At 44.6% G+C, this 16,315-nt stretch overlaps 1 protein-coding gene across 1 annotated transcript in view; it reads left to right on the top strand.

The window, feature by feature from the left end:
• Positions 1 to 10,750: 10,750 nt before the first annotated feature.
• The window catches only part of LOC138754171 (ankyrin-1-like), a 173,468-nt gene continuing 167,903 nt past the window's right edge, over positions 10,751 to 16,315 (top strand). The window contains exon 1 of the mRNA XM_069918051.1: positions 10,751 to 10,818. Within this exon, the coding sequence (XP_069774152.1) occupies positions 10,777 to 10,818 (42 nt within the window). The 5' untranslated portion in view covers positions 10,751 to 10,776. The remainder of the gene's footprint in view (positions 10,819 to 16,315) is intronic.

The following is a 16,315-nucleotide window of genomic DNA, read 5'->3' as shown; positions in this document are numbered from 1 at the left end:
GGCCTATGTCCTCTAAGAACCTTGGAGGAGTTATCTGGTAATTTGTGGTTGTTCGTTCTCCATTAATGGGAAAGGCAAGAAGTGGCCAAAATTCACCTTCAAGCAGTACAACATTCCGCTGGGGCGAGAAGGTTGAGAGGACTGAACAAAGTAAGAGCAGGCTCTGACAAAGTGTGCTGCATTTATTGACGGCTAATGTAGGAGAGAGGCATAGACCATAAGAGGTAGGGCATTAAAAAGTATTAAAGAGCAGGCGGAGCTTGGGGTTCAGGCCGACCTTTCTCTGGAAGAAGAATGAGAAAGGGATTTTAGAAGAATCAGAGGGGATCTTATAGAAATATATCAAATTATGAAAGGCATAGATAAGATAGAGGTAGGTAAGTTGTTCCCATTGGTGGGGGAGACCAGAACTAGGGAGTTATAACCTTAAGATTCACAGTCATAGATTTAAGACAGAGGTGAGGAGGAACTGCTTTTCCCAGAGGGTGATGAATCGGAATTCACTGCCCATTGAAGCAGCGGAGACAACCTCAGTAAATATATTTAAGACAAAGTTGATAGATATTTTACAAAGTTGGGGAATGAAGGGATACGGGGAAAAAGCAGGTAGGTGGAGATGAGCCGATCCTCAGATCAGCCGTAACGTTGAACGGCGGAGCAGGCTTGACGGGCCAAATGGCCGTCTGCTGCTCCTATTTCTTGTCATTATGAAAGTTCTAATACTGGACGATTCTTTTTCTTTTTCTCCCACTGATGCTGCTTGATCTGCTGAGTTCCTCTGCTAAGTTGTTCTTTTGCTCCATGTGATAGTACAGGATACTATCACCACTGTATATATTTACATATAGTGATAGTGATTGGCTGAGAGCCATAGCCACGCCCACTGGCAGGTCATAAAGGGCTGCTCCTAACCAGACCCAGGTCAGTCTGGACTGGTCGACCTCGATGTAATATGCTCCAGTCTTATGTTAATAAAAGCCTTGGTTTGAGTCAACAAGTCTTTGAGTTATTCAACGCGCTGCACTCCAGATTCCAGCTGTGTGCCTGGTTAGTTTCCACTTGGAGTATTGTGTGTAGTCCTGGCTGCCACACTATCAGAAGGATGCTGGAGAGGGTGCAGAGGAGATTTACCAGGATGTGAGGTCTTTATCAGGGGATAGATTGGAAAGGCTGAGTAAAGGGAGCTGAGGGCTGACCTGATGGAGGTAAACAAAATCATACAGAGGCATCGATAGAGTATAGAACATTACAGCACAATACAGGCCCTTCAGCCCACAGTGTTGTGCTGACCTATATATTCCGACAAAAAATTATAAACCCTTTCTGCCTCCCCTATTTTTCTTCCATCTATGTGCCTGTCTCTTTCTTTCTTTGGCTTGGCTTCGCGGATGAAGATTTATGGAGGGGTAATGTCCACGTCAGCTGCAGGCTCGTTTGTGGCTGACAAGTCCGATGCGGGACAGGCAGACACGGTTGCAGCGGTTGCAAGGGAAAATTGGTTGGTTGGGGTTGGGTGTTGGGTTTTTCCTCCTTTGTCTTTTGTCAGTGAGGTGGGCTCTGCGGTCTTCTTCAAAGGAGGTTGCTGCCTCTAAGAGTCTCTTAAATGCCCCTAATGTTTCAGCCTCCACCACCACCCCTGGCAAGGCATTCCAGGCACCCACAACTCTCCATGTAAAAAAGGAATTACCCCTGATTTCTCCCTTAAACTTCCCTCCCTTCACCTTGTACAGATGTCCTCCTGTGTTTGCTATTCCTGTCCTGGGAATAAGATGCCAACTGTCCACCTTATCTATGCCTTTCAGAATCTTGTAGACCTCTATTAAGTGTCCTCTCATCCTTCTTCATTCTAAAAAGAAAAGTCCCAGCTCTGATAAACAGTTAGTGCAAAACCTTTACAGCGATTCAGACTGGAGTTTGAGTCTGCAAGGAGTTTGTATGTTCTCCCTGTGTCTGCATGGCCTTGCGCTGTCTGCAAGGAGTTTGTACGTTCTCCCTGTGTCTGCATGGCCTATCACTGGTGCTCCAGTTTCCTCCCAAAACGTACCGGGGTATAGGTTAATTGGGTGTAAATTGGGCGGCATGGACTGGTGGGCCAAAATGGCCAGTTACTGTGCTGTATGTCAACACTTTTTTTTAAATTAATAATCTCCTCTGCATCTTGTCCATAGCTTCCACATCTTCCCTATAATGAGATGACTGGAACTGAACAAAATATTCCAAGAGATTTGTAGAGATGCAACTCATGGAACTCAATCCCATGACTAATGAAGCCCAGTATCCCATAGGCCTTCTTAGCTATCCTATCAACCTGTGTGACAACCTTGAGAGATATATGGATTTGGACTGCCTCAGTCCCTCTGTTGAGAGTGCAAACCTTTTCCCATGGTACAGGAACCAAAGTCAAGAGGCCATAGGTTTAAGCTGAGGAGTTTTAAAGGGGATTTGAGGTGAAAGATTTTTAAAATGAGTGGCTGATATCTGGATCTCTCTGCCAGAGAAGGTGGTGAAATGGACACAATCATGATGTGCAAGAGACATTTAGAGGGACACATAAATAGGCTGGACATAAAAGGACATGGGACAAGTGGAATTTGTGTAGAAGGGCAAAAAGGTTGGCATGGGAGAGATTTGTCCTGGGCTGTACAACTCTCTGACTGTGAGTCTAAATTCAGTGTTTGTCTACAAGACTCTGAGCAGGATGGCAGGTATCTGCTGAGTATGAGAGTCTGGCTCATCAGGATATAGAATTAATAAGCAGTGGGTGCAGGCTCAGGAGATGAGACTGGCCATTTAAGTCTGAGACAAGAGGCAATTTCTCTGCAAGAGGATTGAAATTCTCTTCTTCAGAGGGCTGCGGATGGTTAGTTATTGACTATTATCTCAACTCTGAGATCAATAAACATTTGGACCAAGGAGATATTCTCTCAGGGAAGGTAAAAAGGATCGGAGGAGGCCAGTCACCACTCACAACGCTGCCTTTAGGTGTTGGATAGGCTCAATTCACTAACATCTATCAACTCTATTCATCTTGTGCCTGAGGCATCTGGAAGTGATGGATAGAAGAACCTCATGACACTCTGTGAACGCACCTCAATATATGAACAACACTGCATGGATGTGTAACAATGTTGGCAATGCTTCAGAGACATTTGGGCAGGTTCACGGATGAGGAAGGTTTAGAGAGATGTGGACCAAGCACAGGCAGGTGGGACGAGCTCTGGTGGAACTCTTGATTGGAATTGATGAGTCTACAAGAGACACTATATCCTCAAGGACCCCCACCATCCAGGCCATGCCCTCTTCACTCTGCCATCATCCAGGCCATGCCCTCTTCACTCTGCCATCATCCAGGCCATGCTCTTTTCACTCTGCCATCATCCAGGCCATGCCCTCTTCACTCTCCCACCATTGGGAAGGAGGTACAGGAGCCAGTAGCACAAGGCAGCTTCTTACCCACCTCTATCAGATTCCTGAGCGGACAATTAACCAGAAACATTGCCTCACTTTCTCCTATTGCACTGTTTATTGACTTTTGAAATGTAATGCATAGCAATATTTGTGTTCATGACAATAAATTCTGATTCTGAGTATTTGTGAACCACTCATGTCTCTTCAACGGATAAGCTCCCAATCGTTCTGTGGAATTGAGAAAAGCACTGGGTAGGAGGGGATAAATTTCAGGTTTCAGATTTATTGTCAGAGTACATACATGATATTACATGCAACCCTGAGATTCTTTTTCTTGCAGGTCAGGCAGAATTATTGATAGTGTAAACAAATAAAGAAATGTAAACGACCTGAGCATGCAATACAGAGAGAGAAAAAAAATCAATAAAATCCTAAAGTAAGAGTCTTTAAATGAGTTCATTGTTGAGGAGTCTGATGGTGGAGGCGGAGCAGCTGTTCCTGAACCTGGTGGCACGAGACTTGTGGGACCGATACCTCTCCTGATGGTAGCAGCGAGAACAGTGCGAGAACTGGGTGGATCCTCGATGAACGCTCTCCAATGGCAGCATTCCCTGTAGATGTTCTCGAAGGTGGGGAGGGTTTTGCCTGTGATGTCCTGGGCTGAGTCCATTATCTTTTGCAGGGCTTTTTGCTCAGGGGTATTGGTGTCCCCATGTCAGACCATAATGCAGCCGCACTTTTCACTGCACACCAAGATTTCTGAGGTTATACCAAACCTCAGCAAACTCCTGAGGAAGTGGAGGCACCGACGAGCTTGAGCATCTGATGTAGTTGAGTTTTTGAGAGTTTGTAAATAAGAATCCAAATGGGAAAATACAAGTTTGCATCTATCTGGTCCCAGGACCATTTGGTTGTCACCTTGTCATCTGCTTAGTAATCAAGATCTTCCTCAGTTCTTTCTGAGTGCAGCAGGCAACTTCAGGTTTGAAGGCAAGAGTCATTAAAGTGCTTTATTTGAAACCTGCCTCAAAGGAGGGGCAAGATGTGCTCTGGGGAGGACATATTTTGCTGTTGATATTGTTGAAGATGGCGTGTCTCTGCATCAGAGCCTTGTCACCTGCTGTTGTACTGATTAACTGTGTTTGACAGTGATCTCAATTTTTATCGGTACTACGCAGCTCTGGGGTTTCTGATAAACTGCCTAATTGCTGGAAATGACTTCAAAGTGCTCTGAAGACTTGGTCATTGGTCAGTTATCTCTATGAGTTGGATGTACACTTCTTCCCTTCAATAAGCTGCTAAAAGATTTTGCTGCAACCTAGCTCTTCGAAACCAAGTCAATATTTCCTCTCCTGTCTATTTTTCCTATGGGACAAAACTCTGACTCCAGGATTCTTGTGGGCTATCATTTCAAATAGTGAATCTGATTTGCCTATTTTATTAAAGTACGAGGAATTCAGTTTGAACATTGTCACTGATTATCCTTGCTCGGGTGGCCGACGGATTGAACAGGAGCGTGTGTGGCTGCAGAGCCTGCGGGAACACTGGAGGCAAATCCACGGACGTTTGGTGACTCTGAAGGGACTCCCTTTTGCTTCTCCTTTTCTCTTACTGTAAGGGGCACCAGGTAATGCTCATGGCAACTCTGTGCCTGGCTTATGGCAGAAAGAAGACATTTTTTTGTAATATTACTTGCTCTGTATTATTGCATGACAATAAAGAAATCTTGCTACTTTGCTTTTACCATGTGTTCTTTTAATTTTTAAATTCGTAGTGGTGCTGGATAGAGCCAACTACTTTGTGGTACCTGGAGATCACACAAAAATTGAATCTTGTTACATGACCAATAAACCAAACTCAGAGAAAGCATTATTCAACCCCCCCCCCCCCCCCACCCCACCAATGAGCATGAAAATTTGATCAGAGATCCTTCTCCAGAGCTGGTGACTCTATTAGAGGTTGGATCCATAACTTTGTTGAAATTAATTTGGACTGTCTCAGGATAATATTTTGATATTCTGAAGGCATTCAAGGAACAATGCCTCTCTACATGCCCCAGAGGGTTGACTACCTTTGTACTAGTGTGAGATTGCCATAATGACCATTCTCTGGCCTCACCCTGCCTTACAACTTAATTTTAGCTAGTCATGACCCCTAAGCCCATGTCTACTCAGAGCTGGTCGTTTCTAAACCCTCTTGAAGTCTTTCACAGCCAGTGGGCAGATTAAATCCAAGTCCTACAGAAGTAAAGCATTAGATCTTCACGGCCTGCTGTTTGTCCAAAATAGGACACTAGTACCTTGCAGCAAAGTGTTTTCTGGAGTCATGTATAAGGTCAGAAGAAAATGCCAGTCACACACAGCAGCTCAGGACACCACTAAATATCAGGGGACATTGAATGGAGAATTGGAAATACACAGGACAACAATTTGGCTTCCTGAAAATAATGGGGGATTATGATAGACAACTTTAAGATGAACACAAAGGTAATTTCAGATTTGCTGTAGAAACATTAAATTTGTTGGAGAAACATTAAATTGACTTTGATTGAATTTAGCATGTTTAATCACATAATGATGCCTGACATGTTGAACTGACCTAAAAATGTTGTGCCACTGATTTTCATTTGTGCTCAGCATCTGATGCCTCTCATGTCAGTGTCCAACAATAGTTGGACAGCATAGATGGAACCCAATTGCCCTGATACCTCTTTTCCATGGTTGTAATGTCCTGGTGAAACTTTTCACCGTGTTCGTCACTGACCGCCCCAAGATCAGCAGGGAAGAGGTCCAAATGTGTTTACAGAAAATGAATTTTCAACGACATGTTGCACTTCACAGATTTGGATCCCTGAAGTGGACTTAAAATATGAATGGAAATCACAAAAATAGTTTTTTTTTTAAAAGGTATTTGATAGTAAAATTTTAAGGAAATTTTCATGAATAGGATCTCAAAATCCATAAAGTACACCCAAAAGTGTTCAGGTAGCAAAATCTTTGTTGTTCAGTGATAGGATTGCAAAAATTCTCCTTAAAATTTGTGAATGCAACTAGAAGTCTCAGTTGACAGGCCCACAAAATTGGTTGTTCTATGAAAACCATCCTGAAGGAAAATAGTCTTCATCCAGTTTCGTCAAGTTTTACTATTTTTGGTACACAGACAGCCAATCTGTTTCCTCATAGTTTTGCTATTATCTGATTCCACCTGCATTGAATTCGCCCATCGTTATTGAATGAAGATCTACCGGGACCAATGCCTGAAGAGGGCGCACAAAATCAGTGAACCGGTGCGGACTCGAAAGGCCAACATGGCCTGCTTCCGCTCCGTAAATGGTTATATGGTTATATGGTTAAGAGTTATCAGGATGTGCAAGCTCCTGACAGCTCTGGCCAGAGTGTAGTGCTGAAACTTCTAGCACATGTGGTTGTTCAGCCTCACTGGGCTAATTACAATGTTCCTAAGGATAGAAGAAAGTAGGATCAGCAGTGGGCCACCGTGCCCCTCCATTCTGCTCAGATCATAAATTCGTTATTCCACAGACATCCCATTTCCAAAAGGAGAACTCTGCATTTGTCACCCCCCACTTCCCCAGTGGGAGATCAAGAACCTCAGCTCCATGGAGCTTTATTCTACACACTCAGTCTGATTCTCTCCACCAGAGGTGCCCCATTCTCAGCCATCTCAACACATTGGGAAATATAATGCTCTTTGAAAGCAAAGAAAATCTTGTATTTCTAACTCTGGATAAGTTGAGAGCATTTTTAAGGGTACATGTCCAGTACATATATCCCCAAGACATTTCGGTCTGACATGCCATTGAGACAAACATACTGCATGGTAACGGGCCCTTTCTGCCCATGAGCCTGTGCTGTCCAATTGCATCCAGTTAACCTACAAGCCCCATACGTTTTGAACGGTGGGAGGAAACCGGAGCATGCGGGGGAAAACCCACATGGAGAACGTACAAACTCCTTACAGACAATGCCAGATTCGAAACTGATCCTGATTGCCTGTGCTGTAATAGTGTTGCACTAACCCACTATGCTAATCCTGTCCTTGGAAACCCCCTCCTCAGTTTTCACAGTTTGAATGAATGAATGAAAAGTTTATTGTGCAAGCAAAAGGGAGTCCCTTCAGAGTCACCAAAAAAGTTTATTGTCATATACAATGTCCAGATGGATGGAAGTCTTGCTTGTTGCAGCATCCCATGGAGAAGCCTAAAGTCTAGCACCTCTAGGTTCAAGAACCCATTTCAGATTTATTGTCAGAGTACATACATGACATCACATACAACCCTGAGGTTCCTTTACCTGCCGGCCAGGCAGAATTACCACTTATTGGCAATACAAAAAGAACGGACTTAAAGTACAAATGTAAACAAATAAAGAAATGTAAACTGTACAATACAAAGAGAAAAAAAAAATTAAAATCAAAACTAAGAGTCCTTAAGTGAGTCCCTGATTGAGTTTGTTGTTGGGTCTGATGGTGGAGGGCACCAGTTTTTCTCCATCAGTTATCAGGCTCTTGAACCTCCCCATCTTCCCTTCCTACCCTAACCATAACACCACTCCAACACCAAAATCTGTCCATGCTATTGACACAGCATATCTCTTGAACCACCAGCCAATTGTGTATATACAAAAAAGATTCTTTCTGTGGCATCATATGTGTTAATCATACTTAAATTATTATTAGTGTGTTCATTATCCTTCTGCGAGCTTCTGTAAGTTGATGTGAGGCAATACTTTTGAATGCTAGGTGAACATTGACTGAATGTATTGAAGTGTGATAGGTAAAGAAGGATACAGAGTGAGGTAACAGTTTATGAAGCTACAATATCCGATGACATCTAGGTCAGTGTTTCTTGATGGTCTGAAGGTTGTTATGGATTGTCGGCGGTGGGGGTGGGTGGTCTCAGCTGAGAGGCCAGTGATAAGGCAGAGGTCATAGGAGCAGGAATAGGCTATTCAGCCCATCAAGTCTGCCTTGCCATTTAATCATTAACTGATCCATTTCCCCACTCAGTCCCATTGCCCGGCCTTCTCCCCATAACCTTTGATGCTCTGGCTAATCAAGAACCTATCAATCTCTGCCTTAAATACACCCAATGACCTGGCCTCCATGACCACCTGTGGCAACAAATTCCATAATTTTACCACCCTCTGACTGAAGGAACTCCTACACATCTCTGTTTGAAGTGGACACCCTTCAATCTTGAAGTTGTGCACTCTTGTCCTGGACTTCCCCACCGTGGGAACCAACCTTTCTATATCTACTTTCAACATATGAAATGTTTCAATGAGATTCCCCCCCCACCCCACTCATTCACAGGCTAAGACCCGTTAAATGCTCCTCGCATGATAATCTTTTCATTCCTGGAATCATCCTTGTGAACCTTCCTTGAACCTTCTCCAAGAGGGTAGACTTGAGGTCCGTGCAAAATTTGATCCATGAATTAAAAATTTCCCACTAAAACAAACCAAAATATTCCACTGGTGGTCTCCAAAGTACCAGCCCCTCACACTGATGGTCTATGGGGTTTTTACTGGTGACTCACAGTAAACCAAGTGGTCTGCAAGAAAGGGTTGGGAAGCACTTTACAGAGAGGCTACAGTCTTTTTCCTCTATGGCAGCCATCACCACTCATTTACTCAAATCCTCTCTGCATTCCCCTCTACTCACCACATAGTCTGCCACCCACCTACCCTCTCGGGACAATAGCATTGACAAAGGAATCCACCTACTGGCACAGGTTAGGGATCTGAGAGGAAAATGGAGCACTTGGAGGAAACCCGCACAGTGACATGAAGAATGTGCAAACTCCATATGGACAACACCGGAGGTCATGATTGACTCTGATGTGGTGACCAGCTGTGCCAATGTGACACCCTTTCCCTCCACAGCCTTGCACAAAACCCACATCCCTTAATCCCTTAACCTGGCTCAGACTTTGAGTAAAACATAAAACCATTGAATATTACAGCATTTTCTAGTCAGTGCCAAACTATTATTCTACCTTGTCCCACTGACCTCCACCCAGTCCATAGCCCTCTATACCCCTCCCATCCATGTACCTGTTCAAATGTTTCTTAAATGTTAAAATTGAGCCTCCATTCACCACTTCAGCTGGCAGCTCTTTCCACACTCCCACCACTCTCTGTGTAGTTTCCCCCTAAACCAATGGTTCTCAAACTTTTTCTTTCCACTCACGTCTCACTTCAAGTAATCCCTATGCCAGTGGTGCTCTGTGATTAGTAAAGGATTGCTTCAGGTGGGATGTGAGTGAGAAGGGAAGGTTGAGAATCTCTGCTCTAGACCCATATTTTGCTTGAGAAAAATTGTCATGGGCCCATTTCTTTTGGGGTTATGAAACTGTGCACATAAGAGACAATTAGGTAAAGCGGTGATTTTCAAACTTTTTCTTTCCATCCACATTCCACCTGAAGCAATCTCTTACTAACCACAGAGCACCAATGGCAGATAGATTACTTAAAGTGGGATATGAGTGGAAAGAAAAAGGTTGAGAACTACTGGTCTAAACGTTTCCCCTTTCCCCCTTAACCCTTGTAGCTCACCTACTCTCAATGCCAAAAGTCTACTTGCATTTACTCTATCTATAACCCTCATAATTTCTGAAGGAGATTAGCAGGCCAGACAGCATCCATGGGGGTAGAAATGGTCAGTCAGGTTTCAGGTTGGGCCCCTTTATCAAGGATTTGATGGATATCAGGCCAGAAACGTTGGTTACCTCTTTGCTTCCTGTGGTTGCGGCATGACCTGAGTTCCTCATCCAGACTGGCAAAATAAAAGGAGAAATAAGTCCAAACCTCCATCCAGAGCATGCACCCCCTCTCTTGCTCACACCCACCCCAATACTGACCCCTGTTGCTTGCTACACTCCACACCCGCAGTCCCCTTGACATGAACAAGACCGGAGGAACCGGGGAGCCCGGTTCACAGGGCAGCTGTGGCCAGAAGCAGCCCCCCAAACCTGGACCATTTCATTTCTGAACCATTGACAGGGCTCGGACAGATGTGATGCTGCCGGCAGATGTGCTGGTTTGCAGCCGGAGCTGGGGGTGGGGGGGTGAAAGAGCAAGGCTTTGACAGGCAGTGCGGGGAGGGTTGAAAGTTTGGTGCTGGAACACCCCCAGCCGCGCCGCTGGACGCGGGCCAGGTGCTGGGGCTCCAGACGAGAGAGAGCTGGAGAGAATTCGGCCGGCAGAGTGGAGAAGGTGGGCCGCTCCGCCCTGTGGTCCTGCTCGTATTTTTAGCCTGGCTGCAATCTGACCGATTATCACTCGCCTGCCCTGTATATATAAAACAACCGACAGACGGCATCCAGTGTTGGGTTTCAGACTGAAGGGGATGGCGTTCCGGGCAGGAGCTGGCGTGGACAAGCCGCACAGAGTAAGTGCTGGGTAAATCAGGGGACGGGGGAGCTTCTGAAACGTTGCGCTGCGTTATATGTGTCGCGCAAGACGAACCTTTCTGCAGCGAGCTGATGGAAATGTATAAGAAATATTCGCTGCCAGTTGATTGAATGCCAGTCCCTCGTTCCCCGCACTGACTCATTTTCTCCCAGTCCCGTTGTGTTTGCAGAGTAGGGGCGATATGTCTTCAACACAAGTAAGTACTGCCTTAAACGTGAAACCCAAAACGAAGGCAAACTCCCCTGCCCCAGCACCTGGGGGGTTGGGGAATGAATGATCTTTGGTGCAGGAGGCTGGTCAGAAGTTGATGTGTTCCCCCACACCACCCCACCCCCTCCCCACACCACCCCACCCCCTCCCCACACCACCCCACCCCCTCCCCACACCACCCCACCCCCTCCCCACACCACCCCACCCCCTCCCCACACCACCCCACCCCCTCCCCACACCACCCCACCCCCTCCCCACACCACCCCACACCACACCACGGTTGAATTAGACGTCGGATGGTTCCCCTGCTGCAGAAACTCCCACCTGGGCAGCTCGCTGGCGGATGCCACCAGCATCCACTGGTAGGAATCATTCCTGCTTCGTTTTGCCACGCTAAAGTGCTTTTTTTTTCCAAATCCCCTCTCCCCTCCCCTCCCCGGCCATTAGGAATAAAAAACCACGTTTCTTTTAATGTTTGGAAAGCTACTGTTTGAATTTGAGGCCAGGTTGGAAGTTGGAGGCAGATGTTGTCTCCCAGATATTCTACAGAAGCCCCGGGGTGGATGGGGGCTGCGAGGGACAGGGAAGTAACGCATTTTATATATATATAAATAAAATCCCCTGTTCAGGCCAGGTTCTGGTGATTAAACTGTTGCTCTGCAGTACAATTTGCAGACCAAAGCAGGATCAATTGCACCCTTAACTGGTTGGGAGAGAACATTTGCCCAAATTTTATTGCAAGATTATTTGGGGGCGGGAAGTCCCTGAATCCCTCAAGGAAAAAAAAAGCAGGGTTGGCAATGGGCTGGAATTGTAATCCTGGAAAACAGTGCCGAACCGTTTCACACCAACCACTTGCAGCCTGATCAATTATCTTTCCGACGCCACTCGGCTGGCCCAGGTGGTCACTTATCACTGCCCATGTTTGGAGCATTTGCAGAAACGGAGAAGGCTCTTCCACCAGTGCGAGAGAGTGTTCTGTTTCCATTCCTGGTCCAAATCTGAAGGGCATGTTCTTTGAACTTAGAAGCTCAGAAGAATTCCTCTGATAAACCATCCTTCTTTCTCCCTCCTTCTACACCAGTTGCTTGTGGGCAGCCTGTTGGGCTTCTCCAGGACTTTGCTTGGATGAGGGCTGGTGAAATCCACATGACTTCGAGCTACCCAATGGGAAATTGTGGAACAGGGGACATCTCCCGGAAGGTCCTTTTCTGCATGATCAGTTTCAGTTATCTGATCTTGCAAGTGGAGGGTCTGTGGCCTGTTCCCTGGAAGTCAGTGTAGGGTGTGGTGATAGATTATGCCTGTGTGGTGGGTGTTCTGGATGCTGCTCTGTGAGCAGTGCCACCTTTTTTAAAGACGTTTGATTCATCCAGCCACAAGACTGGACAGATAGATGGAGTTTAAATGGAGAAGCTTATGAGCAGCATCGGCGAGGTGTAGCTGTTGTTTGAGTATCCTCTTACATGCAGGTCCAGTGAGTAAACATAAGAAATGAGAGAAGAAGTCATCATCTGGCCGGTCGATCCTGCTCTATTGTTCAATGAGATTGTGGCTGATCTGATGATAGGATCCTCTGCCTTTTTCCCCGTATCCATAAATTCCCCCACTATGTAAAAATTGGTCCAACCTTATCTTAAATTGATTTACTGAGGTCACCTCCACTGCTTCCATGGGCAGAGAATCCCACAGATTCACCACCCTCTGGGGGAAAAGCAGATCCTCCTCATCTCTGTCCTATCAGGCAGGTGAAATGAGTGTTGTCCTTCATTGCAAAATGGTTGGTGTACAAGGAAGAGGCAGTCTTGCAGCAACCTCTCCGGCCTGTGTTTATCCAAAACTTGGAATACTGTGTATAGTTTTATATCAGGGTAGATTTGTTGGCCATCTGGGATGCCAGGGACAAATGAGGAATGAAATGGACCAATATTTATGAGCGGTATCCAATTGAAATGCAAGATTCTGAAATGCCTTGATACTGCGACTCTGAAGGGTTACTGCCCTTAGCTGGAAAGTTTACAACCGGGATAAGTGGATGGATATTCAGGATTGAGGTGAGGAGGAGATTTGATTTTGTACACTGGAAGTATTACTATTGAGTCATTTATTATAGTTTGGGCTGAGATGACTTTTGGAAATCCAAGGGAATTAAGGGTAGGGCAGAAAGATTAGCCATGATTTTGCAGGGTATTCTTTAGTTTATAGGGTTTATCAAAGACAATATTACGTTCATCCCAAATAGCACCTAGATTGAGGAGACAGTTAAAATGTAATCACATCAGGAGGTCTGTAGTCTTATACAAACAACACTCAACAAGGACAGTAGGATTCCTTCCCTGCAGAACATGGCAGGGGACTGCTTACATTAACCATCTAAGACTTTCATTCATGAAACTATTTATTTGTGTGTATGAATACTTATCCTACATATGTGTGTTATATCTGCAAGCGTGTTTTGCACTGAGGACTGGAGAACCTTGTTTCATCAGGTTGTACTTGTACAATCAGCTGACAACAAGCTTGACTGAACTAGTGAACCAGATATGAAGGAAATTGAGTAATATGGGATCAGAGCAGGGGAATGGTGCTGAGGTGCAAGACCAACTTATGAAATGGCAGAATAGACAAGAGGGTCCAAAAAGGCTACTCCTGTTGAGTAAGAGTTTTTTGGTGACCATCTGGTCATGTAATGACAGCTGGAACTGACATTAGCAGTTTGGTTAGTTGATTTCTTGAATTTAAAGATGGGTTTCGGGCTCGTGCCAATGGTCCAAAGTTCTGGCTATTGCGCCTGTTAATAACCACCAGGTGACTTTAACTTGGTGAATGATGGAGCAGGCTTGAAGGACTTTGCCTATTCCTACATGGCGTCAAGTTATTTCAGAACAACTGAAAATATTTGTAAGCTCTGTTGGTGTTTTTAAACGGTACTCAATTTTAGTGTTTATTTTAAGATCATAAGATATAGGTGCAGAAATAGGCTATTCAGCCCATTGAGTCTGCCCTATCATTTAATCATGTGGTATGGGATAGGTCATTGTACTCTATTGGAAGGGTGAACAATAATTGGTCAAAGCTCTCTAACACTATGCCTGGTTCTTTTGTTTTATTGATGCTCTACCTGCTGTTCTTAAGTACGGATTGACTTGCTTGGGTAGCACCCAAAGCAAAGTTTTTCACATTATCTCAATGCACGTGATAACAAACAACTCATTTAAATGTTCTATTTGACTCCAGATGTGAATGCCGCTCGAGGGTACAACTGGATTGTAGTTTTCTACTGCACTGTTCACAACCTAGAGCTGGTTGTGGAAATTAAAAAAAAACCCAGTAGATTCTGGAAATCTGAAACAAAACAAAAAGAAAAATTGCAAGCAAATCTCAGTAGATCAGGCAGTATCTGTGCAGAGAGAAAAGGTCAACATAGAAAATCTGAAATTTCTTTTCATTTTTCTTCCCACGGATTCATCAGAGAGTCCAGGACTTTCTGTTTTTTTTATGCTGGTTGGTGCTTCCTGAGATGCAGATCAGGAATTTTAAGTTGGATCCCTGTGTGTTATAAGGGAAGATGGAACCCTTCTACCCGACTCAAGCCCGTGTTATAGTCATTAACAATGTGAGAGACCAAATCATTTTATTACAGCCCAATCTCATCTCTAGTTCTGTGCTATTTACTTGCTTGTGTAAAAATATTTGTCAACCAGATTCAAATAATTCAATGATTGGCAGTTAGCGTACAGAGCATGGGATTGATGTTAATTATCTCTCAATCCTGCTGTGTGCTTCAGGGGTAAAGTACAGACTGCTGCCAGGTTTGCCATGGGAGTTGAATCTCCATGCTCTCACATTTGATGCCATACAGCTGTGATGTGAGATGAATGAGCAGTGCAGGTGTTCACCTCACCACATCTGCCGAAGCTGGAATTTGGGGAATGTTGGAACTCCCCCAGACCCAAACAATACGGAATGAGGCCATGCACAATCTCAATGTGTTCTTCACTTTGTGCCGTGATGTCCTTCATGTTTCTCACTCATCTCAGAAGCCTGTGGCTTCATGTTTCTCTCTTAAGAATAAACATCAACAAGCTGCAGAAGTTGGAGATCTGAAGTAAAAAGAAGGTCATCCAATCAGAACATAGCCATGTCCATCACAGGCTCTGACCCCCCTCATCCATTAAAGACATCTTTATGAGGCCCTGCCTATCCCTGAAGGACCCCATCACCCTGGTTGCAACCACTTCTCACTTTAAAAGGCCGCAAGTCCAACATCTACAAGATCGAGAGCAGTTGTTTTTGCCAACAGCTGCTTAGCCTCTTGAACCTCCTCTTACCACCCAAATCGTAAACTATCACAGCACCACAATAGCATCTTTCTATACTATTATAATACCACTATTATTTTCCACTCTAGCAACTATGAAAATTTATTACCTCCCTGTTTTTAAATGTCTTTTTTTAAATTTACGTTAAATTTGGATCTACAGCACGGTGACAGGTACTTCTTGCCCACGAGCCCAGACCGCCCAATTACATCCCATTAACCTACAATCCCTGCAAGTTTTTGAAGGGTGGGGGGAAACGGGAGTCCCCAGGGGAAAGCAACACAGACACTGGGATAACGTACAAACTCCTTATAGACAACGCTAGATTCACACCAGGGTCGCTGGTGCTGTAATACCATCACACTAACCACTAAGCCAACTGTGCCATCCTTTTAGAATGTAGCTCTTTCCATATGGTAATGTAATCTCTGCTATTGTTGTTTTTTTAAAGCAAAGTATTTGTTTGGCCACCGAAAGTAAGAATTTTGGTGCATCTGTACATTGTACACAGCATCATTACCACTGTGCCATTCATGGGAGCTCTCTGTGTTGGTCACTCTGCTTCCTATGTGGAAATGTTAAATGACTTCATTAGCTGTAAAGTTCTTTGAGTGGCTGAGACTCACTGTAAGCTTAGGAAGTTCATGCGTGAGTAAAACGATGCACTCTAGGGTGCCTGGTTAAGGATGTAAGACTAAAACCCTGCTCTTGGATTGGATAGGATGTGGTTTTTTTTGACTGCAATCTGTGAATGTCACTAACCACAGGGTACTGAAACACTGAATAATTGAGGATTTGGGACTTTAATGCTCACTCTTAGTGACAGGTTCCATACCTTCGTGTGCCAAGAGAAGAAAATTATTTTTCTTTCAAGTTGCTGGAATTCCCAGTAAAAATGAGCAGGCCAACAGGTTATCTAGAACATCCACATAGCTATATAAG

Source organism: Narcine bancroftii, chromosome 2, assembly GCF_036971445.1.
Source record: "Narcine bancroftii isolate sNarBan1 chromosome 2, sNarBan1.hap1, whole genome shotgun sequence".
Lineage (NCBI taxonomy): Eukaryota > Metazoa > Chordata > Chondrichthyes > Torpediniformes > Narcinidae > Narcine > Narcine bancroftii.
The sequence above is the reverse complement of the archived record's forward strand: the minus strand, read 5'-3'. Positions and strand labels throughout refer to the sequence as shown.